Source organism: Geospiza fortis, unplaced genomic scaffold (genome assembly GCF_000277835.1).
Source record: "Geospiza fortis unplaced genomic scaffold, GeoFor_1.0 scaffold128, whole genome shotgun sequence".
Taxonomy (NCBI): Eukaryota; Metazoa; Chordata; class Aves; order Passeriformes; family Thraupidae; genus Geospiza; species Geospiza fortis.
In genome coordinates, this window is record NW_005054420.1 from 194,562 (window position 1) to 219,435 (window position 24,874).

Sequence of the window (24,874 nt, forward strand, 5' to 3'; positions counted from 1 at the left end):
TGCTCCAGAGGCAGGAGAACCAGGCTAAATGAGAAGCAGCATCCTCCCCGTGATATCTGCTGTTCCAGCTTGCACTTGGTGATGGGATTTATATTCCCCCTGGGTATCTTCCAAACTCATCTGTTTGGGGGAATGTTTTTTTTTTTTTTTCTCCTCCTCAGTGCTCCACTTTGCAGCACAGCTATTATTGTCTCCAGAGGGTAGTAATTGTAAAATCACAAGATATTTAGCTTTAAGTTATGATTGCAGCATGAAACAGGCTTTTTTCTGTTTTCCAAAGCAGAGCAAGTAAAACTTCTTTTAATACACCAAATTCCAAGCTCTGGTCCAAATATGCCCACTGTGCAGCTGCCTCAATTTCAGCAGAATTGCTGAAGAAAGTTGATGTGTGTAGAAATCCAGGCCTGGAGGAGGCACATGCTCTCCTTGTGCTCTGAGCAGCTGCCTGGGGCTTTCCAAGTGGAATTTAAGTGTTGGCTCTCAGTGGAGCTTTTCCAGTGGCTCATTTCTCTGTGACTCAGGGTGTGATGATGTTCAAAATGTTCCTGTTACTGGAGCATCGCTCCTGTGGAGCTTTTCTGATCAACCTGGGGTTATCACCATCAGATTTGTCTGGTGGGAGGACGGAATGTTGTCCCACCAGCCAGGGATGAGGTGCTGCCTCTCAGGATCCTGGTGGAAGATGCTCCAGGCTCCCAGTGTGGAGCATCCCTACAGGGAGCTCGTTCTGTGCCACCTTCATGGAGAAGGATAATGACAGATTCCCAACTCAGCAGTGCAGGGAAACACATGGAAAACCTGGACAAACCCACCCAAAGCCACTGCTGCAACATGTGCCTGGATTTCCTGAGCAGCTGGAAGAGCTCAGAGGGCTGGAAATGCAACCACCACCACACAGAGAGGTGCACATCCCATTTCTGATGCACCCATCCTCATTGCTCCCAAGAAAACAACATTTCTGCTTCTGAATCCTGATCAGGCGCATCAGTGAGATACTAGAAAACCTTTTATTTGTTCACTCATTGGCTTTGTCAATGTTTTTTCCTTGTTTTTCTCTTATCAGGAAAGAATTCAAATAGCAAATGGGACTCTCCTCATCCCCATGCTGAATCTGTCAGATTCAGGAATCTATCAGTGCGTGGCAGAAAATAAATATGACACCATTTATGCCAATGCTGAGCTGAGGGTGATTGGTGAGTAAATGTCACTAAAATGTGCAGGTACCAGTAAAAAGGACCCTTGTTGAAAAAAATTTGAATTTAAGAAAAGAGGAGATGAAACCTGGCAGTTCAAACCTGATATTTCTTTCCTTTTCACCCATATAGAAATGTGGTTTTTTTTAGTTTAATTTCATGGCTTGTTTGGGGAAAGAATCCAATCCATGTATGATCTTTTTTTATTATCACATATACACCAGTTTAATGAATGCTGTTTCTCGCTTAGTTTGAGTTATTAATGGTTATTCTGCAGGTTTTTAAAGTTATTTCAGAAAGCAGGGGAAATAGTTTTAGCTATAAACAAAAAGCATATGGCAAATATGGACATAAACAAGAAACATGGAACAAGGAATCCCATTAACGACAACCAGAGATGAACATGAATGGAACTTGCTCATATATTGTAAAAGTGTTCTGTTCTAGACTTCAAAATGTAAAGTTTGCTCAACAGCCAAATATCGGTGAAGCTGGTAAAACACAGACTTCAGGAGCACCCAATGTCTTGTGTTTTCTCCTCCAAGAGTAAAATTTCACATAAGCAGCTGGAAAAATAAACATTTTTTCAGAAAACAGAGTAGGTCTCTAAAAGAAACAGAGTAGAAATGTGCTTGTGACAGAATACTCTCTGCAGATGAATATATGGGGCAGGATCAGGAGTGTGAGGTTTATCCTGCTCAGATAATCTTGTTTTCCATCATGGATAGACCAGTTCTCCCAGCCTCCAGATTCCCTCAGGAAAGTTTGCCAAAGCACACATTTCTAGGTAGACAGCTTTAGAAACAGAATTAGAATTCTTTGGTACTTAGATGCATTTGTAATATTAGATTTAGATTTACTTTTGCAGAAATCTGAACCCCAAAACAATCATTGAACCTTCTGGCTGAACTCAAAGAGAAGAATTCGGCAAGTTCCTTTAGTAACACCTCTTCTTCTTTCTCTCTCTTTAGCTGCAGCTCCAGATTTTTCCAGAAACCCCGTGAAGAAGCTGTCTGTTGTGCAGGTTGGAGGGGAAGTTACGATCAGATGTAAGCCCAGTGCTTCTCCCAGAGCTGCTGTTTCCTGGAGAAAGGGCTCGGAGGTTCTGCGCCACAACAAAAGGTACGGGCAGCACCCAGCGACTGGGCCGCTGGATTTCCTCTGCTTTGACATCATTTAAAGCTGATTGACGCCCAGCTGGCTCAGGATTGCTTCTGGCAGCTCGTTGATGGGAATGCCAGAGGCCTCTTTGTGTTTAGGGTGGCCCTGGAGCTCTGTGGGTGCAAAGCAGGGTGAGCTCGGGGCCGGAGTGAATCCCCGCGGGCGATGATCGCGTGATCCGTACATCTGTGCTCAGCATCCCTTAATCCATGGCCAGCCACGGGCTGGAGGGAATCAGCTTCACCAGGAGACAGCCAGGGAGGTGGGATGTGCCCCCAGGCTGGGGCAGAATTGCTGTGCAGCTCCACAGGCTGTACAATAACCCCCGGCCCCCCAGCCTGTCACTCTGTTCAGGCAGGACTGAGCTGCTGGCCCAGTGACCCACCCTTGCCAACTGCTTTGGGTCAGGTGGGCTTTGGTGAGGGCAGATTCCTTATTGCTGAGCTGCCAGAAAGCATCTCCATTATTGTATTTCAATGCCCTCAGGTACAGGGTGGAAACCCAGAGCACGGGGAATATTTCTGTGTCTGCTCTGGGGTGCCCTGAGCCCCAGGGCAGCACTGACTCTGACCCTCATTCATGGAGAAAGTTTCAAGATAGACTGGAATCCACAAAAGTGTGAAATAGATTGTAGAGAGCAGTGTAGGTGTGTCACTTTGTGAGAAATTAAAGTTTTGGGATTTTTAGGATGTCGTGGATGGAAGCAAGATGCAGGGCACAGGGTGTTGGCCTGGGTTTCTTCTTCATGCTTCTTCCTCCTTCTCCATGGGTTTGGGTGGCATTTTGTAATTGGGCAGAAAAGTCCCCATTGCAGCTCTTTGGGATCAGTTATCGGGTTAAAAGGGAAAATAATCCAGGTGTCAGCTCTTAATTGGATAGTTTAGTCTTAAAAGACCTTGGAACAAGAGATTGTTGGCCATTTTGTGCCTTCTGATGAAAAGCTGCTGAACTCAGAGTTTCTGATAAGAAATAATAAACACCTGAGTTCAAACATGAACCACCACCTCAAGTGCCTCCAATCCAGACCCAGAGGAACTGATAGCACAGGGTGGGGTTGTTGGGGTGGACAATCCCCATGGAGTTGGACTCTATGATCCCTCTGGGTCCCTTCCACCTCAGGCTTTTCCATAATTCTATAATTCCGCACTAATGGCAATTAAATGGGGGAATATTAAAATCAAAGGGTCTTGCATACAATATCCCTCATTTCTGTCAGTAACATACAGGCCCGAGGACATTTCCATACACAAATGGAGACAGATGGATGAAATGGGCAGCAGTGTCTTCAGAAGTGCTGAGAATGTCTGAGAGTCCTTCTCAGCATCTCTTTCAGCTCACAAATATAACAGCAACCCTCTCTTGTCACCTTCTGTTGTCAGCCTTTGAAATCTATAATCAGTAATTCATGAAGCTCTGGCAGCTGAGCACCAGATTTTCACACAGGACCACTTGCTCAGCGAGGTTACTTTGGGTCACATCAGACTTAAAATGATGAGAATTCTCTAAAACATTATCCCAAACTCTGGCACACAGAATTGTTTCCCTATGCCACGCTGCAGGGATGTACAATAGAGATAAATCACAGGAGTATTTATGAAAGAAGGCGCAAATCTGAGAATTTTGCATAGGTGCTGGCAGTGGAACAGAGAAATTTGGGTGAGCAATCCATCCCATGGCCACAGAGAACTTTCCAATGGCTTTTCCCTCCTTTAGTAGTGGCCATTTTATTCTCATTTTAACCACTCACGATGGAAAACACTTTTCTAACCAGTGTTTAAACAAATCTTTATTTGTCTTCTGATTGTATTTTGATTGTATTGCCTATTCCAGAGGCTGAACTAAGCCTGGATCTTGAGGTTCCACTACTCTGATATTCCCCACCTGATTTACTGATAAAAGAAATATTTACACACTCCTTACAGTATTTACTTGTGCTCCTGCATTAATTTACTAACAATAATTCTGAGCACACTGTAATTTCTGAGCATCCCAGAAGGCTCCTGCTGCTGGGCAGGAGCAAATAACAGGAGCAGGATTTACAAAAGAAACAGAATTTAAACTCTCTGCATGCACATTATTGCCAGTGTGGCCACTGGTGCAAAGTGGAATTTATGAGGCTGTTTGATTATTAAATGACAAACTGGCTAATGCCGTGGTTTAAAAAGGATGGGAGATAAATCAGCAGTACAGTGTTAGTCCAGAGATCTCCCTGACAGAAAACAAAATGAAATAAGGGTTTGTGTGGCTGTAAAGTACATGGCTAATTAAAGTGCTGGAATTACACATAAAAAGAGAGGGAACATGGTCTGCCTTTCTCCACAGATATGATTAAACCCTGACAAAGCCGGTTTCTGCTCCCATTTTATCGTGCTGCAATTATAACCTTTATGGGCTCTTTTATGGGCCTTTTTTAAAATATTTGGTAGGGTTATAGTTGCTAAAAAAAGGGAAAACCAATCCCTTCCAGTTCTGTGATGGGCTCATTCTTAAATAAGTCAGATCATGCAGCTGCTTTTCAATTATTTAGACAAATTTAATCTTTTGTTAAAGAAATCATGAAACCAGTCCTATTCTACCCAAAGGGGAAAGAATATTCCTTTATTTTCATCTTTTTCCTTTCACTCCTGATAATAGTTTATTCCTGATAGTCCTGAATATGTGGTAACCACTCTCCCTGATCAGCTGAACTCTTGATATCAGAGGAGATTACATTAAATTCGGTTTGTAAGTGTGTAAAGAGGTGCGCTAAATAGAAGCACTAATTATTAGATTTTCCATAGTAATAGATCCACAATTAAATATTTTTTAATTAGATTTCTTTTGAGTTCTTGAGGTAATTTTTAAATTTACAAAGCTGCAGTATTTGGGCCCCTGCTCTCTGAAAAATATCTTAGAATTTTTTGAAGGGTATTTTTCTGGGGTTCAGCAGTGAAGGTTCTCAGCCCTCAGTCCCCTTTTCAGGGCAGAGTTTTCTCCAGCCCCATTTGTCTTTCCCCTCTTTTCTGTGGCTCAGACCCACCATTGCCCAGCTCTTCAGCAGCTTGTCTGCTCTCATTTCTGTAAAACACTTCATTGCACTTGAAGCACACATGTAAATCCTGCAGAAAATGCCAAAATAATATTTTTTTTAAATGTTAGATGGTGAAATAAAGCCTGGACATACCGGTACCAGATCTGCTTATTGTTCCCAGCCCTCTCCATTGAGTGTTTCCCTTCCAACTTTTCAGCAATAACTCCATTCCACCCTTACTGGCAGGGCTCAGGCCCTGAGTAATGGGATTTATCCATGGTCCATGATGCTGGCATCTGAGAGAGGGAATTCTCTGGGGCAATTATCCTCCTTCTTTGGGTCAAAAATCTGCAGAAATGGGGTTTGGGGAGCAATGCCACTTCTGCAAGGGACAGCAGTTTGGCCTTTGTGGAATAAAGAACTTTTCCTGGCGTGTGCTGGGGGTTTGAGCTCAGAGTAGCAAGGAAACACAACAAAAGCCAAGCTTTGTGCTCCAAACTCCCTTCCCGTGGAGTGTGACACAGATCTCAGCTATTTTCATGTGTGTCACATCCTCAGTGCATGCAACAGGAGTTTTCTTCATCTCTCTCCTCGCTTCTATCCCCTCGTATCCAACTGAGGAATCAGAAGAGAAGAAAGGAACAATTCATATATTAAATAAAACAAATTTTGAAGTCTAGACACCGATCTCATCGCAAACGTCTTTATGCCTTCAGTGAATTCAGATTTGGGATTCTCATGAAAAACTTCTTTTACAAAAATTCCTTTTGATGGAAGCATTTTAATGGAAAGGAATTGGGCCTGGTTTTGCTTTGCCAGAGAGAGGTGCTATTCCCCCAGCCTGGGCTGAGCATCCCCAAGCCCTGCAGTGAATGCATGGAAACATATGGGATTCACTTCGCTCGGAATTTCAATGAGGAGAGCTGAGGGAAAACTGAGAAACGAGGTAGGCCGGGAGAATGCATTAGTCATATACAGCACTTTCCATGCATTAATAATCAGTAATAAGCAAATATTCATAATTTAAATTGTTTTTGGGGGCCTGGGCAAGAAGTGCATTTAGAGATCATAAAATATGCTCAATACTTGTTGGCTCCTAGTCTTGCTTGTAGGACACAGCTTAGTCCCAGCTCTGTGAGGGATGGGAATGGATCCTCTGCCATAAATACAGCTGGTGAATTCTGTGTCCTGTGGCACTCTTGGTTCTGGTGTTTTACACTCAGGTTATTGCCATTAATCTGAGGAAACATGGGAAAACAATGAGGTGGGAAGCTGCATTTCATAATTTCCATGGAAAGTGAGTGGAGCGGATGTTGTGATGGGTGGGGAGATTATCTGGAAATTGCTGAGTTCCTGGAGGATCTGGGAATTGCTGACTTCTTGGAGCTGCCCCTTGGAGCCCAGGCTCAGGGGTTCTTCTGCTGCCAGGGGAACAGCCAGGACCCAGCAGGTTTCCTTAGGATCTGTTCCTTAGGATCTGTTCTCCCAGCACTCTCTGATCCTCCCGTTGCTTGTGCTTTTCTTCTGCTCCTCCACTGCTCGCAGCCAGATTCCAAAACCAGCAGCATTTTAACACATTTAAACTTTTTTTTTTTTTGTGGTTGTTATTTGGGAAAAGGATTGTTTTGTGTCTGTGGAATTAGACAAATTAATATTAGACAAATTAGAATTAGACAAACAGGGAGTTAAAAAGTCTGCAGCTCCTCCTGAGGGGCAGCTCCAATTTCTGTTCCCTGGGACAGGGAATGGCTGGAGTTGTGCCAAGGTTGGATTTTTTGGGAAAGGTTCTCCCCCCAGAGGGTGCTGGCACTGCCCAGGGAATGGGCACAGCCCCAGAGCTTCAGGAAAATTTTGAAAACCCTCCCAGGGATGCCCAGGTGGGATTTTAGGGTTGGATTCTAATCCTTGTGGGTCCCTCCCAGCTCATCTTGTGCTGTGATTATTGGTAAACAGGAGAAGTCCTCACTCAATGCCCTGATCAAACACAAAATGCGTTGTCTGTGAAACAGCGTTTCAGCTCCAGCCAATTTGAGCAGAAATGTGTCAGGACAGTTCAGCAAACTTCAGGGAAACATTTCAATTACCAGAATGTCAATGCTGTTGGTTTAGCTTCAGAATATCCGTTATCCTTAAAAATAAATAAAAAAAATCTGCTTGGGGAGGAATCAAGACCAAATGGATAGAAAATTCTAAAATTTGCACTAGTCTGCTAACAAAGGAGGAGATTGATGGCACTTGACTATTCTTTAGCTGAAGTCAATATGCAGCTTCAGGGAGTTATTTACTTGTTCTTGGCAGGTGCCTCCCTCTCAAATGAGACACCAAACTTAGATGAGCAAAGCTGAGGGAATGAAATCCATCCACAGTGTCTGAAAAAACCACAACTGCCTTGAAGTCAAAGCAGATGAGTGGCACAGGCAAAGAGGAGCCAGGCTGCTTAGTGCCACAAACCACCCTGCTTTCCTCACACCCTGCTTGCACATAAAATACCCCAGATATTTGCATGCAGGTGCAAAGTTCCATATAAAATCTATTTTTCATATGATATTCCAGAATTATTTACTGTTCTATTCCCAGCTTTCTACAGCAATGCAGTTGGGTGACTAGCGCTGGGATATTAATTTTACTATTATTTTATTTTTTAAGTCTGGTTTTTGAAGCCTGGATTAAGTGTGTCTCTGTTTTTATCCTCCCTGCTTTTCCACCACGAGGAGTTTTGCATAGCTTTGATGAGATGCCTTAACCCTTCTATCTTATCAGTGTCTGTGTGCTTGTAAAGAAGTTCATTTCTTATTTTAGTATTTAAATAGAGCACTTGAAGTGTGGGCACCAGCAATCAGAGCAATTCCAGCTATCTCAGACACCACTGCTGAAAGTCAACACGAATACAAATTAAGCTTATCTGTTGATGAAATCCCACTTTTGCCTGGAGAACCAATGGGATTGATTCCACCTCTGCTAAATTTGATGAATCACTTCAGCTCCATTCCTTGCTTACAAACAGATTGGCAGGAATCAAAAGCACAGATTTACCTGCCTGCTTCCAGTGTTTGGTCTGAAGTTACTCTTTAAGACTTGAAAACTCCTACAGAACCTGGGGTTGCTGTTTAGAGGTGGTTTTTATCTCTGAAACCCCGGTGTCGCAGCACATTTGGTGCTAACCAGACAAACCCCACCATCACACCATTCCCCAGGGAATGCTGAGAGCTGCAGGAAGTATTTTCTAGCTAAAAATATCCAGTGGTCCTGGTTTCAGACAGAAAAGAGAAGGGAATTGCAGAGAACTGGGAGAGGCAGTTCCAATGTGTTTACTGAGGATTTATTTGCTCTCAGCAGGGAAGTTTGTCTGGTTTTTGGGGTTTGTCTGGTTTTGGTGTTGGTTGTAGGCATTTTCCAGTGCCACTGGATCTGGGAGGAACATGGCACAGGAATTACCAGAACTGGTGATTTTTGCAGAAAAGAAGTTTTACAACCAAAGGGTTGTGAGAAAACACCCCAAACTCTCCTGAAGTGCCTTCAGTCTTTCCTTCTCCATCTTTCTGGTTATTTTGTTCTTGTTCCCCACGCTGAGAGTGAAGGCAGGGGAATGGAAAATTTGACTGAAAGATGAGGAGGGAGATAAGGAGAAGGAAGAAGGAGCACAGATGATGGGAAGAAAAAAAGAAACACTTTATGTTTCCTTCTTTGTCTTATTTTTCTTTGTTTCTCCCCTTTCTTCTCCCTCTGTTCTGTTTCCATTTGAAGTCAAGGCGCTGCAGAGTAACGAGGAGGCAGGAGGGAACCCCCATTGCTACCTGACCCAGGCAGCAGCCAGAGGATATCGGTGCAGGGGAAGACAGGAAAAAAGGGTTTTTCCTTTCTTTTCTCTCTTCTTGGAGAGTTTCACAAGGGAACAAGCCAACAAACCTAATCTCACCCTGCACTGCTGAGTGCCCAGAGCCAGTGTTTAGCACACCAGGTAATGGGAGCATGGAGGAAGTAAATGAAGCAGATGTTCTCACATGAAAAAGAGGATTTATTAAAACTCCCCTCTGCAGGACACCTCTCTAATGCAATTTGAAATTGTTCCCACTCATGTTACAGCAGCCTTGTTTAGGTGAGCCTTTCCAAGGGGCTGTCCTGCATGCTGAGATGTCCCAGGAAATCTGTCACACTTCCCTGTCACAAGGAATTACAATAATCCAACCCCCAGTGAGTGTCAGTGCTGTGCCCTCTCCCCCTTCCCGCTCGTGTCCTGTCCCTGCTCCATGCACATTTTCTGACGGATGTTCAGGATTCCATCCAAAGCCAGATAATCTCATTGGATTTTTTTCCACTGAGCAGACTGGGAATCAAGATTCCTAATTAGGAATTTGCAGGAAAAAAAAAGTAATGAGAGAATTCTACCTTCTGTGCTTCTCTTCCAGTCCAAGTTGTGCTGCCATGCACATCGTTGCTGCTGATGGTATTGCTGCAGCATCCAAAACGCCAGTGTGGGATGGAAAATAGGCACCAAATTTGGAAAACATGCATCAGATTTCAAAAGAATGCCCCAAATTTGGAAAACATGCATCAGATTTGGAAAACATGCACAAAATTTGGAAAGCATGCACCATATTTGGGAACCATGCACCAGATTTGGAAAACATGCACCAAATATGGAAATCATGCACCAAATTTGGACAACCTGCACCAATTTGGAAACCACGCTCCAAATTTGGAAGGCATGCTCCAGATTTGGAAAGCATGCACCATATTTGGAAACCATGCTCCAAATCCGGAAAACAGGCTCCAAATTTGGAAAACCTGCACCAAATTTGGAAAGCATGCACCAAATTTGGAAAGCATGCACCAAATTTGGAGAACATGCGCCACATTTGGAAAATACACACCAAATATGGAAAACTTGCACCAAATTTGGAAAGCATGCACCATATTTGGAAAGCATGCACCATATTTGGAAACCATGCACCATATTTGGAAAGCATGAACCAAATTTGGAAAACCTGAACCAAATTTGGAAAACCTGAACCAAATTTGGAAAACATGCTCCAAATTTGGAAAGCATGCACCATATTTGGAAAGCATGCCCTAAATTTGGAGAACAGGCTCCAAATTTGGAAAACCTGCACCAAATCTGGAAGGCATGCCCCAGATTTGGAAAAAATGCCTTGATTTGCTGCACAGGCACCAAATCAAAGATTCAGATGCCCAGAGTTCTCAAGGAAAGTGTGACATTGGAGGGGAACAGGTCAAGGTGTGTGCGGGAGGTGATAGAAAGGAGATTGATTAACAAAGAACCACAGAATGTCCCAGGCTGGAAGGGATCCACGAGGAACATCAAAGTCGAGCTCCTGGCCTTGCACAGGACAATGTGGTGGGCACAGGGACTGCAGCCAGGCAATTTCCAGGCATGTTGAGCAAAGAATCTTCCAGGAAGGGATTTATGGATTTCTGGGGTCGTTTGGAGTGGGAAGGGTCATGCAGTGAGAGCACTGTTGAAAAGCACCTTGAAAGATCTGTAGGAGGCCACAAACAGCTCTGGTTTAGGATTTTTGGGAGACAAAGGAAGATTGCTCTTTCATTGCTCCTTTTCCACAAGAGCTAAAAATCTTCTCAGATTTTCAATGAAAGAGAACTCTGGAAAAGGAAAGGAAAAGCTGAAGGGACACACACAAATGACAGAATGTGAATAACACATCAAAAAGACAGAAAGTTTCTGTGCAAGGATGTGGGTTTGGGGCAGTGCACCACATCCAGTCCCCACCATTGTCACTCAAACTGGGCTTAAATTCACCAGCCCAGGGAGGATTGTCCCAGGTTTCCTGCAGGTCCAGGGGGAGCCCAACCAACAGGCACAAGAAATCAGAGGTGATGGACCTAGCTGGATGGGGTTTGGAGCAGCCTGGGGTAGGGGAAGGTGTCCCTGCCCATGGCGGGGGTGGAATGGGATGAGCTTTAAGGTCCCTTCCACTCCAAACCACCCTGGCATTCTCTGACTCTATTTTGGAGGTTTTTTGGTCTCTGATTCTATTCCAAAATTTCTGAAATCCAAGCAGGGCCATGCTGGTGTCAGCTGCTTGTTGTCTGGACAGAATTCTGTAAGCTTACCAGCAGGTTTTATTGTTCTTGTGCTCCTGAAATGTGTTCTGACAAGGAGAGAGGGAAGCAGCTTCCTGCAAGTGAATGGAACTCCCACGCAGACGGCAATTCAGGGCCTTCTGTACTGGTTAAATTCCACTAAAATCCCATATTAAGGGCTTAGTTTTACATCTGGAGTGAATTTAGTTGTGTGAAGGGCTGAGTCAGAGCTCCTGATAGTGCCTGGATCATAAAAATGATGATTAATGGTGGGATTAGAGTAGTGGCAGTGTGGACATCCCGTTCTGCACTGGAAGAGCTTTTGTCTGATATAGCGGAGTTACAAAAATTTCATAAAACCAGCAGAACTTGGAAGATAAAGAAATTGGCAGCTGTTCCATTTGGCAATTCTGCTCCTTTTCTGCTTTTCTTTCCCATACACACAGAGGTGCTGTTGCCCAGTATTCCCTGGCTGCCAGCTCTGGGATGTGTCACTACAAGACATTTGGGCACATTTGGGTGCTTTTGTCACTTTTTTCCTTTGGCCATCGCAGAGGAACATCTGCCTCACATTTAATCCTTGAGTGTGTTACAGACAGGGCAAAACAATTTTTGCTATTTTATGTTAAAGGCAGTAGCAGCTCTTGAAAATTCTGTGTTTTCTCTGGAATCTGTATGATGGAGTACAGCTCAGTTCAGATGGCTGTATATATTTACATAAATAAATATTTGTGGTCCCAATTGCAGGGATTTGATGTAAAAAATAATTCTATTTTTAGGAAGAGGGGAGAATTGTAAGAAATAGGATGGAAGAGTTCTAGCGTCACATTAAATAATTTTTAATAATATTATTTTCTGCAATATTTTAATAAGACTATTCAGCTGGATTGTGTAATTTTGTTTTGATCCAAATAGTTAAAAGATTATAATGACATTTATTTGATTTCCAGTTAATTGTCAGTCAACCCTGAAGCTCATTTATATCAGCATGCAGATAAGGAAAATCTTTTAAGCGCAGTTTATTAAATGGCAACACTATTAGCATACAAATTATGCTCAGAATAGAATAAACAGGTACAAAGATCATTAACATATGATACAGACAGTCAGATCTCAGATGGGATTCAGTGGGACCTTTTCAAAAATACCAGGGCTGTCAGCAGCAGGGACAAGTCATTCACTCAGCCAAACTTTGCTCACATTTCCACCTGCATAAATCACTGCTAATTCCGAGTCGTTTGGGAGTTGTGCTCATCTTTCTGCCCCTCACTCACTTCCCTTTGTAGTTTTTAATGCAGCCTCTCCTGCTCCTCAATCTTGGTAAAATTAGAGGAGTCAGATATTGTCTCAGTGTCTGGCAGCATGTCTGGAGAAATTTATAAACAATATATCTCTTTGCACAGCCTGGAAATAAAGATGGGGTTTGCTCCTGAGCAGCAAAGGGAGGCTGAGCAGACATGGTTTCAAATAGGATTTCTCAGATAATAAAAATTACTTTGCCTCTGATTTCATCAGATCCAGATTCCCCTCTTTTTATCAGCACAGTGCCGTGATGAGGCTTCAATAAGGCTGGGAGGTGTCAGATGTGAGAGCAGACAGGAGACAAGGAGAGGGAATCTTTACAAAGTATCAGGGTTACTTTATTTGGAAAAGAATTACACCCTTGAAGGGAGAGCTGCCCTTCTGGCGGTGCTGAAAGCTGCAGAATCCACCCAGTTTTACACGGATCCAGCTCAAGATTTTGATGGGGATTTCAAAGCCCTTTGCTGTTTGAATCCATGCATTTCATATCCATGAATTAACATCCCCCTCTCCCAAAAACAGATTGGCTGAACAATGCAGCAGTGCACAAAGCTACCCCTGCTGCACTTTTAAATCTAATGACTTGACACTTCTTTCTTTTCTCAGATTTTATTTCTTCCATCAGCCTTGTTAAATACATATTATTCTTTCATGCTCTTAAGATCAAAGCAAATGGCCATCAACAATCTTTTGTTCACACAAGACAACACGCTCGGAGATGGTTTGTTTGGCCTGGTTAATTAAAAGCTGTACCTATCATCCCTGCTTGATTTCTCAAGTTCTTTACTTAAAAAAGTATGTGTGACAATTTTAATGAGCTCTCACCTCTTCCCCACAGCCTCTGGCTTCTGCACAAACTTTGCAAACTCTTCTTTTTGAACATCACACGGAGCTCTGGCTCCAGCAGATCCCGGGGAAGCTGTTTGTTTTCCCTGCCTGCTCATGGTGCTCATCTCCTGATGGAATCACTCAGAGGGGAATTTCAATATTTATATCTGATGGGTTTAAAGTAAAAGAGGGTCAGGTTAGATTAGGAATAAGGAAGAAATATTTTACATTGCTGGTGACAAAATGCTGGCACAGGTGCCCAGAGCAGCTGGGGCTGCCCCTGGATCCCTGGCAGTGCCCAAGGCCAGGCTGGACAGGGCTTGGAACACCCTGGGACAGTGAGAGGTGTCCCTGCCCATGGAACTGGATGATCTTTAAGGTCCCTTCCAACCCAAACCATTCCACAATTCCATATGGAATAATATTCCTGTGTATTCCCAACTCGCCCTGGTGTGAAGGAACTTTGCATGAATAGTCACAAGTGGATTTTCATCTCTTCTTTTGCTCCCAGCAGCTTGGATTAATTGAGCTGCTCACCCTGAGGTAGCACCAGGCAGGAGCACAGGAGAAAGCAGGACTCTGATCAGGATTTAAGCACTTTGTAAATCAGAAATGCCAGCCTAGAGTTAGGCTGGGCTTAAGCAATCCCTTGGTGCCTCAGAGCTTTATGAATTCATCTGGGTCCTGAGTTCTTCCTTCTCCTCCTTCTTTCACAGCTCTGCATTTATCAGATCTGCTTCACATCTTGTGCTTTTGGGCCCTTGACAGGCACTTATTTACTTATTGAGAGAAGTCCAGTTCTCCTGGCAGACAGAATATTCTGCTTGCATTGTCTTGGACAAGTTAAACTTTTCTGTCTCGTCACAGCGCTTGGAATTACCTTGTCTTGTGATGCAGCTGCTAAGAATTATTATCTATAGCCTTCACACAGCCTCAAATGTTGTGAAAAGGAATGGTTTCCAGCAGGTGAGACGTGCCTTTCACAGCTTCTTTTTAAACCATTTGTCAGAGCTTGATGCAAAGCCCATTAAAGACAATATTCCCATGGCCTTCTGCATCACAGCTCCCTGATTTGGGAGAGGAATGGGAGAGGACAAAGTGCAGCCCCTCTGAACCCACCCAGGGCACACAGTCCGGGCTCTGAGGGAGTTTAGGGCAACTTTGCTGTTCTTGGCACCTGGGGCAGCATTTCACATTTGTTGTTTTTCTTCTTGCATTTGAAATGCATCATCTTGATTTTCTGCTGCGCTCTGCCCGCCCATCCCTCTCCTGACACAGACCTCAGGACAGCTGGAAATTTCTCACTTTTTTTAAACATTTTTTTTTCATTCCTTTCCCCACTAAACTAATTACACTGGAGTTCTTTGTGCTGTTACACAAATTCTGCCTGAGTGTCTTATTTACTGCTCGCTCTAATTGTTGTTAGGTAGCGTGACCTGTTTCAAACAACTCAGGAGCTTTTATTGAGCAGATTTTCTCTCTGCTAAGCTCCTTTTTGATCCACTAAAAGAGCCATCCCATCCTCAGCCTGCCCAGCCATTGAAATATTGTTTCAGAGCAGCATTTCTTCAGATCAAACGTGACACTGTCAGCTCCTGAGTGGGTACAAACCCCTCTTAGTGGCTAAATGAGAGAGATGGGAATTATCAAGGTCTCAATTCATCATGAAGAATACAGGGATGAAAAATCTGAGGCATGACCAAACTTCAGTGGAAAAGCTGTAACCAGAATCCACTGGGGCTAAGATGGAGCTTTCAAAGCTTCTCCCCTTTGCTATTCTGTATTTTACTGACTGGTTTCCTGTGTATTTACCTACACTGAAGCATTTGGGGTTGGAGATTGTATTTTTTTTAGTTTTTTTTGCTTTATGCCACTTCTGGATTTTAATTTGCACCTAAGAGCTTTAAGGTGCAACTGCAGTAAAAGTAACAGGTCATCAATATTTGATGGAGAGAAAGACACTGAGGTGGCTTGTTATGAATTATTATTCAGGTGCCCAATTTATGAGCATTTGCTGATTCACACTGGAATCTCTTTGGATACTGTTTGATGAACACCATATGTTACCCAGCCACCCAGTTGCATCCCCTGTTTTATCACCAGCAGTTTTTCTGGTGGTTGGTGCAAGCTGATGGGAGGAAAAGCATCATTACTGCAAAAAAATATTGCAGAGGCAGAAGGGGAATGCTTGGAAATGTTTCTTCATGCTCAAAGCTGCCTTTGGCACAGTCAGAGGTGTGTGAGGGAGAGGATCCAGGGCTCCTGTGTTGATGCACAGCTGTGACACTGTGTTCACAGGGGTCTCAGGATGAGGGAAGGGACGAGGATCTGACTCCATGGCTCAGAAGGCTGATTTATTATTTTATGATAGATATTACATTAAAACTATACTAAAAGAATAGAAGAAAAGGTTTCACCAGAAGGTTAGCTAAGCTAAGAATAGAAAGGAATGATTACCAAGGTTTGTGGCTCAGACTCTCTGTCCGAGCCAGCTGGGCTGTGATTGGCCATTAATTAGAAACAACCAACACGGGCCAATCACAGATGCACCTGTTGCATTCCACAGCAGCAGATAACCATTGGTTACATTTTGTTCCTGAGGCCTCTCAGCTTCTCAGGAGGAAGGATCCTAAAAAAAAGGATTTTTCATAAAAAGATGTCTGCGACATGACGCCAGCTCAGTCCATGGGATCACAGAATCCTGGAATATCCTCAGCTGGAAGGGACCCACAAGGATCAGAAACTGCCCCAGGTGCCAAGATCCGGCTCCTGGCCCTGCACAGACACCCCAAATCCCACCTGGCATCCCTGGGAGGGTTTTCCAAAGACTCTTGGATCTCTGGCAGTCTCAGGGCTGAGCCCATTCCCTGGGCAGCCTGGGCAGTGCCAGCACCCTCTGGGGGATGAACCTTTCCCAAAAACCCAACCTCAGCCTCCCTGTCACAACTTCATTCCCCCTTCCTTATCCAAACAATCCCATTCAGCTGACACATCTCTGTATTGAGGAGGGGACTTTGCCTCCTCCTATTTTGCTCAGTTCCTGGTCAAAATGATGGATTATTAAACCTGAACTTATTCCCTCACTGCACCACGAGTGGCAAACCCAGAGCTGCTGCAGCACCTGGTGATTATTGCCAAGGAAACAAAGATTTTTCACTCCAGCCTCAAACCCTTCCCCTCCCAGCAGCACAGGGACACCTCTGCTTGTCCTGGTCCCAAATCCACCCTGCCCTGCTCAGGAGCAGATCTTTGTTAATATCTGCTTAATTTTAATTTTCATTTTCCCTCTAATTTTATGAATTCCCACAGGGAAAGGTCAGATGAGGGTGGGACACATGGAATTAGGGGGATATAAGCCAGAAGATCACCAGAAATCTGAGTTTAGTGCTTCCCCTTCCCAGCTGAGCTGTTGGAGGGAGTGACAGGAGCAGGACAAGGTCTGATGTGTGTTCCACTTGCAGTTACAAATGTATAAATGCCAGAATGGGAAACAGAAACACACTGTGATGGGTTTTTTTTGTGTGTTTAATGGTTCTGATGCTGCTGCCAGCTCCAACTTCTGCTCTTGTGATTGTTCATTTCCTTTAATAATTCAGTACATCACCCAATCTTATGTTGTTAGTAATAAATATTAAATACCCAAGCTGTGATGCATGAATTAGATATTTTCTGTTTTATGAAAGGAGCCTTGTATTAGAGTTAAATGTCAATTAAATGAGGGATATAAAAAATGATGCAGTGCTGCTGTGAGTGAATGGAGCCTGGTTTCCTGTGGAGTTGTGGCTTACACTGAATTTTTTTGAGTGTAAGGAAATGTGGCATTGGGTGCAGATTCTCTGATGCCTGTTGAGGACTGAGCTTAGTGGCCAGAGGAGGTGCACACAGAGACCCTGACCCCATTTTTATGACACTTCCAGCACCTTCATGTCTTAAATTTCTTCTAAATTCAGAAAAAAAAATTGTTCAAGTTCCACATTTACCAGGTGGATGTTGAAGAACTGGGGGGGAAAACCCCCAAAATGTGAAAGAAAAATATTTTCTGTGCTGAAGTTCATTGCTAATTCAGCTGTGATTTGAAAATACTCTACTTTTGGATATGTGTTCTGTGTGATTCTGTAGAAAATCCCCCAAATCCTGAAGTCCTGCCCTTGTATGTGACAGCAGAAGGGTGCCAGGCACAGTGACAGCTTATCCCAGGAAATCACATCCAATCCTTGTCCTGACTTACATCCCAAAGCATCTCAGTAACATGAAAAACTAAAATATGAACAAGCTTAAAAATTAATTTTGTCCGTAAAAGCCAGGAGTGATCCTGAAACTACCATTAAATGCAATTTCCCCAATTCTCTGCAAACTGATCTGAACAACTCAGTGACTCCAGGGTGGTTTGAGGGCCCTGTGAGACAGTGAGGGGTTTGATTTGGCTTGTGAGGTGGCATTTGAGCATCTCAGCCAATCTGATAATATCTTTTAATAATCCTGACAGAACTCCATGGGCAGCTGGGCTCACACACAACCTTAGCTTGGCTTAGGAGCACTGGCATCTGTGAAAAAAAAATCCAAAAAAACCCAACAAAACCAAAACCATGGTAAAATAGAACACAAGTAAGTAGCAAGTTGAGTCTTTTGATTTTTTCTTGAGATTCCAGATTTTGCTGTAAGAAAGTCACCTGGAGAAGTGAATGACCAACACCAGTTTGCCAATAAAACATTTCTAATATAGAAGTTAATAAGCAGAAGAGGTGAAAATTGGTTAACAGCTTGCTGTAGAAGAGAAAAATCATCATGAAAATATTTAAATATTAAATATTCAAATATTAAAAGTAGCACTGCATTTCTGTTACTATTCCTCTGCCAGAAGTCTTTTTCACTTCTATTTTTCTATTGTGGTCCAGGAAAGCTGTGGATTCCCCATCCCTGGAAGTTCCAAGGCCAGGTTGGACAGGGCTTGGAGCCACCTGGGATGGTGCAAGGTGTCCCTGTCCTGTCCATGGCAGGGGTGGCATGAGCTTTAAGATCCATCCAAACCAAGCCATTCGGGGATTCCGTGGTTCCATTTTGTTTGTTTTTTCCCCAGGATTGTGCTCCTGGAGGATGGCAGCCTCAGGATCTCCAACATCTCCAGGGTGGATGCTGGGGTTTACACTTGTGTAGCCACAAACCAGTTTGGAACTGCCAGAAACTCAGGGAACCTGATTGTGAAAGGTATTTCAGTATTTCCTTCTCTTGTGGACTGAGATGAGCTTCAAAAACCCCTTCCAACCCAAGCTTCTCTGATTTTGTAACTATTTTATTTTAATATCCTTCTTTTCAGCAGCATCAGGATGGTGCTGTATCCTGCAGTGTGAGCTCCTCCTTAACTTTGGATCTGGCAAAAATCGTTTTAATATTCACCTTCTGACAGAGCAGTTAGCACTGATGCAGCCCAGAGTGTGACTTGAGATGGGGCTGCAGCAATGAAAGCACCAAGAACTTCAGCGTTTCTGCAGCTCTGACCTCATCAAGGTTCCCTCCCCTTTCACATGTCCCATATATTGTAGCAATATGGGAAAATCCCATTAAAACATGAAAAAAAAACCCACCCCTATTTTGTTTGGCATTTATGAAGTTTATTAAAACACCAAGTAACAACATGGTATAAAAATGATCTTGTTTGCAGGGAACATTTGTTTTTGTTTCCCCTCTGGAGAAGTTTGGGCTGTTCAATTATAGGCCTCATTGCTTCAGCATTATTTTCAACTGAAATGTCAGAACTTGGGAAAGCACAGCTAATGTGCAAATTAAGTTTATTGCTGCTCATTGAGTTGTTTATTCTTTGTGGGAGAAGTCTTTATTACACCTCCAGCACTCACATCTCCCCTCTTTTCTCCTCTGGAATGGGATTTGCCATATAATGCATGTTTGCTGTTGCTAAGCAAGATAGATGGATAAGGCAGAACCAAGAGCTTTTAAGAAGCTTTTAAAAGTATTTGAGATAAAAGTTTTGAAGACAAGCCCATAAAAGAAGTAAAAAATATCACCCAGGTGAACATTCTGCATTAGTGGGGATGAGGAGGATACAACAAGAGGTGCAAGAGGATGGGAATACCATAATAAATTCATTTATTTTTTGTTATCACTACTAAAAAACACACCTCATGCCCAGCAGCCAGTGTAAGTCCCAAAAGGACAATTTTCAAGATTTATTTGGTGGAGGTAAACAGCTTCAGGCCAAGAATAAAGGAGATTTCTTATGATAACAGCAGTGTCCAAGGCCAGGTTGGACGCTGGGGCTTGGAGCACCCTGGGACAGTGGGAGGTGTCCCTGCCATGGCAGGGGGGGGCACTGGATGGGATTTAAGGTCCTTTCCAACCCAAACCTTTCCAGAATTCTGTGATTTAAGAACCACCTAAATTCTGGAGCTAAGCTGTGATGAGCATTGAACTAACCCAGCTCGTGCACATTTCCTTCTCCTCCTCTCACATTATTTTCAGATCATATTAATATTGTTGAAGTGATTCTGCTCTCATTTTCTACATGTGTCTAAATTCTCACCACTTTATAACACTTGCATGCACAAAAGCTTTATTCAAGGGAATTGCTTACAACAAAGTGGTTGTTATCTCTAATCTGTCTGCCAGTCATATCAACAAAAGTGCAGCCATATAAACCCATTTCTTTCCCCTTCAGTGAGCTGATGCTTCCCTTCATAAGAGCTGCAAGTTTGGGTCTCGATGTAATGGGTTAAAAATGATCAAATAAATAATTTTCCTGCCTGGGAACATCTTTGAAGCTGTAACTTGAGCAGTGCTGTGGAGTAAAGTGCCACTGACATTAATACAGATTAAGGATGTCAATGTCTGAAGTAAGCGGAGATGAGCAGCAATTTTGCTTTTGCTGCAGTTTTTGGCCAGGAGAATTCTTCAAGTTTGGAGAACCATGAGCACATTTTTAAGAGAAGTCTGTAGTTTTTGACTGAAATCATAACTATTGATTATGAGCTTTATGAAGTAGTATAATTTAGGGTGTTCCTAATATAAATATAAACTAATTTAGAGTGTTCCTCTCACATCTGCTCACTCTCAGGCACACAATGTGGCTGTGGTACTGCCATAGGTGTGGTCAAAAATCATCTCCATATTAGAGAGAATTCCCTTTATTACAGAACATTTGGGCCAGTTTGAAATAATTTCCTGAATGTTACAAACCTCCTTCAATAACTATTTTATAAGAATTTTAATTAAAATCATGTAATTTTTTTGTCTCCTCAGAAAGAACTGTGATCACTATTCCCCCCTCTGACACAGATGCAACAGTTGGAGAGAGCATTGTCCTGCCATGCCAGGTGTCCCACGACCCCTCCCTAGATGTGGGCTTCTCGTGGTCATTCAATGGCCAGAGGATTGATTTGAGCAGAGGAATCCATCACTTTGAAAGGATTGGGAGGGTGAGTTTCCCAAACTCCTTCATGAAACTCTTTGCCACAGTCTTTACACTACACAAATGTTTATCATAATTCCTCCCTCGCTGTTTGTGTGCCTGGCAAATCACTGTTTCTTTACAAGGGCTGCAAACATTTATTTTTCTTCCCTAAATTTCATAAAGGCGCTTGAGTTATTTGTGAAGCCATAATAAAAATGTCCCCATGAAAGAAACTGATGATAGCTATGAATATTTTAATTTAAAAGCTGAATTTTGTATTAATATTGAGCAATTTATAAAAATGCCCAGTATGGAAAGCATGTTGTGAGTGATTAGTTTACTTTTTTTTTTTTTTTAATCTCTCCAGGAATCTGCTGGGGATTTGATGATAAGAAATATTCAGCTGCATCATTCTGGGAAATATGTGTGCATGGTGCAAACTTCTCTAGACAGTCAATCTGCAGCAGCAGATATAATTGTGAGAGGTATGTCTGTAAGGGAGACACACTTATCTTCTAGAGGAATTAGGAATTCTTAACATCAGCTGCTGTTTAAATAGCTCCTAAGATGTCAATTCCACATCTCAGTAGTGAAATGTTCTCTTTCTTTTACTCTTGGCCCCAAAATTGTGGCCGGAATGGTCCTGGTGTTCAGCCAGCCCAGGGGAACCTCTGCAGTTCTGGCCCGGTGTCTTTGGCAAAAATTTTGTGATACACAGATGAGAGGGAAATCCTTTAATTTCAGCAGTGTTTTTGTTTCCTTCAGGCATCTCTGGGTCACTGTGCAGGCTGAGAAAATCAAAATAACTCATTCCTTTCCCCTATTTTCAGATAATGCGAAATAATATTTCCTAACTCAGCTTTTTACTGCCAGCAGTGAGGAAATGCTGTCATGGGAGCAGGTCTGTAAACCCTAGGAGAAATCAGAAATCTGTGTAGTGCACCATCCTGCATTCCTTCTGAACCTCAGTTTTGATTGAATTCAGTAGGAATTCTCAGACTGTTCAATGGTTCAACAAAAGACAACACTGGGTGCCTTTCTTTGTCAGACACAAAGAAGAAATCATTCCTTTGTTTGTAGTTTTCATGTTAGCGACACCAAGACATTAATTTTCCTGAGTCATAAAAATGTAATCCAGGCATGGAGCCATCATTTAGGGATTGTGCAGCTTTTATGACACTGCAGCTTCATGAATAATTCCTCTGACTTGAGAAAGTAAGAGCTGCCCAACCCATTCCAGCGGTGAATCTTCTCTTCCCAATACTTTCCTCTTAAAATGCTGATCGTGTCAGGCCCTCCAGGTCCACCAGAAGATGTTAAAGTTGAACATGTTTCTAGCACAACTGCTGGGTTATCCTGGAAGCCTGGAGCAGATAACAACAGCCCAGTGCAGATCTACATTGTCCAGACCAGGACTCCCTTCTCAGTGGGATGGCAGGCGGTCGCCACAGGTGAGCAGTTCGGGACTTGCCTTGGAATTCTTATTTAGTGTGTAATATTAATTACCTCAAAAAACCCATTGCTGGTGTCATGTTTGCCTTCAGCTCCCGAGGTCATTAATGGCAGGACTCACAAGGCCACCGTGGTGGATTTAAGCCCCTGGGTTGAGTACGAGTTCCGCGTGGTTGCCAGCAACAGCGTTGGGATCGGGGAGCCCAGCAGGCCTTCAGCTCTCCTGAAAACCAAAGCAGCAGGTGAGGCCCTGCTTCCTGCCAGGCTTTTCCAGCTCCCAACTCTGGGAATTTCACTGCAGCAGAGCCACTCATTCCTACAGGGTTATTTACCCAATTCCACGGGCAGGGATCCAACGTGTTCCACAAGAACGCGTTGCTGGATGGGACTTGGAGTAACCTGGGATTGATGCCTCAGGTTTCAGCTTTTCTATTTTTCACATTCTGTGCTGCTTTAGTGTGAGGGTCTGAGCTTCATATCAGGGCATGGTGAGCTCTGTGCACAGAGCAGGGAGACAAAACAATTCCTGCTCCAGCTGGGCACCAAGGACAAATGACCCAAATCTCAGCCCAAGGGCACAAACACCGTGGGCTGGAGAGGGAAAAACAAGCAGGGTGGGACTGCAGGGGCTAAAGCTGGAATGGGACAATGAACTGCAAGATGCAAATGGAGCAGAACTTATAAAAGAGAGACTGGTTGTGACTGGTTGTCCAGTTTGGAGCCATTTTGGTTCATTTTGGGTGCAGCCCTGGCTGGGCTCTTGTGCTGCCCAAGGTGGATCCATGGAGGAGATCCTTTGAATAAATCCCTGCTTTATTCTGGAACTCTGCCCAGCCTCTGCTCTAGGGCAGCCTGCACAAGGCATCAGGATAGTGGAAGGTGGTGGGACTGCATGGGTTTAAGGTCCCTTCCAACCCAAACCATCCTGGCATTCCATGATAAAAGCTGGAATTAGCCTATCTTCCTCCCTTTGATGTGTCCCAACCAGCCTTTCACTCAAGCAATTGGGGAGAACAATTTTTGTTCTCCCAATTAAATCCAAGTTTTTATCCTGCTCAGGGACTTGCACATGAAATGATAACTTCACTCTCTGAATGTCCCTTGGCTGCAGAGGTGTTTGATATCTGAGCATCAGGAGGAACAGGATAATTTTAACTTTGGATATTGGATGAAATAAATGACAGCATCCAAAGCCCAGTGAAACCAACAGCTTCTACTGACTCCAGAGTGGAATCCTTTCTGTCTGTCTGTCTGACCTTTACTCACTTATCTTCTGGGACTTGGCACCTCAGGGGAAGCTGCCTCATTCTTGGGTGACCAACACTGTCAGTCCTTTGACCTGCTCAGTTTGGTACAATTTATTTGCAGCCCAAACCTTTGGTTTGTTTTATGTTCCTCCCAGCTCCCTGCTTATCAACTGTCTCCCACCTATAAAATCAGTGTTTATGGGATGGAAAGCAGTAAAATGGAAGCAGCTTTTACAATCCACTTTCTCTTCTCTGTTTATCTCATTTGCCAAGCTCTGAAGTTTGGCAAGCTGCATTTCAGGACAGAACTCAAAATACAGTATTGTACATTATACAGAAGAAAACACATTTCTTTTAGAATGTGGAATCAATTTGTTTGTGGGAATAGAGTCCCAGAAGGTTTGGATTGGTAGGGACCTTAAAGACCATCTAGTTCCAACCCCAGTACCTTCCAGAGGAGGTCAGATTTTTTAAATTTCCCAGCAGAGTATCTCAAATGAATATTCTCCATTAGATGATTGATCACAAAGACCAAATTAATCTTGCGAAGGTTTTTGTGGCTGTTACTACCGTGGGGCTTTGTAAAGTGGGATATTCAAAACTAGACAGGCAGTGAAAGCTTTCATCTTTTAAAGCTTTTATTTATTTATTTATTAGAGGGATTCACAAGACTGGGGCAATGAGGAGAAAGAAACAATAAAATTATTGTTATTTATCATGGCAATAACACAAGGAAGATTATTTCTGTACAGTGTAGCTCTGAAGTTTTACAAAAGGGACAGAAAGACTCACTTCAGGTTTTAGCTGCTTAACTCCTTCACTGCTGTAAATCCCTGTCTGAAAATGTTGCAGTGAAGTGGAAAATATCAGTTTTAATAATTTTTTTAGTCAGAAGAGGAACCTGAAATCAGCAGGGCAGTGTGGACAGCAAATACCTGGCCAGGAAAGGGTGAATTTGAGCTGTTGTAATAACTATTTTGCCAGCTAAAATCTGAGCATTAGTAGATTTGTGAATGCAAATGAGCCACTGTTCATTTCATTAAAATGGAGCTGAGAATTAATTGAGCCTCTGTTGGTGCACTCAGCTGTAAATTTTCATCTGTTTCTCAACTCTGACCCAGTTGAGGCTCTGCTGAGCCACAGCACAAAATTCTCCCCTTGCAAATGTAGCAAGTACCAAACACATTTAACACATGAGCTAATTGAGCATCACTTGGTT

General features: G+C 43.1%; 1 protein-coding gene across 1 annotated transcript in view; it reads left to right on the forward strand.

Moving 5' to 3' along the window:
• The window catches only part of CNTN6 (contactin 6), an 83,260-nt gene that overhangs the window by 46,689 nt on the left and 11,697 nt on the right, over positions 1 to 24,874 (forward strand). The window contains exons 8-14 of the mRNA XM_005426646.3: positions 1,064 to 1,193; positions 2,165 to 2,315; positions 18,632 to 18,759; positions 20,806 to 20,981; positions 21,324 to 21,441; positions 22,249 to 22,407; positions 22,501 to 22,650. Of these exons, the coding sequence (XP_005426703.2) occupies positions 1,064 to 1,193; positions 2,165 to 2,315; positions 18,632 to 18,759; positions 20,806 to 20,981; positions 21,324 to 21,441; positions 22,249 to 22,407; positions 22,501 to 22,650 (1,012 nt within the window). The remainder of the gene's footprint in view (positions 1 to 1,063; positions 1,194 to 2,164; positions 2,316 to 18,631; positions 18,760 to 20,805; positions 20,982 to 21,323; positions 21,442 to 22,248; positions 22,408 to 22,500; positions 22,651 to 24,874) is intronic.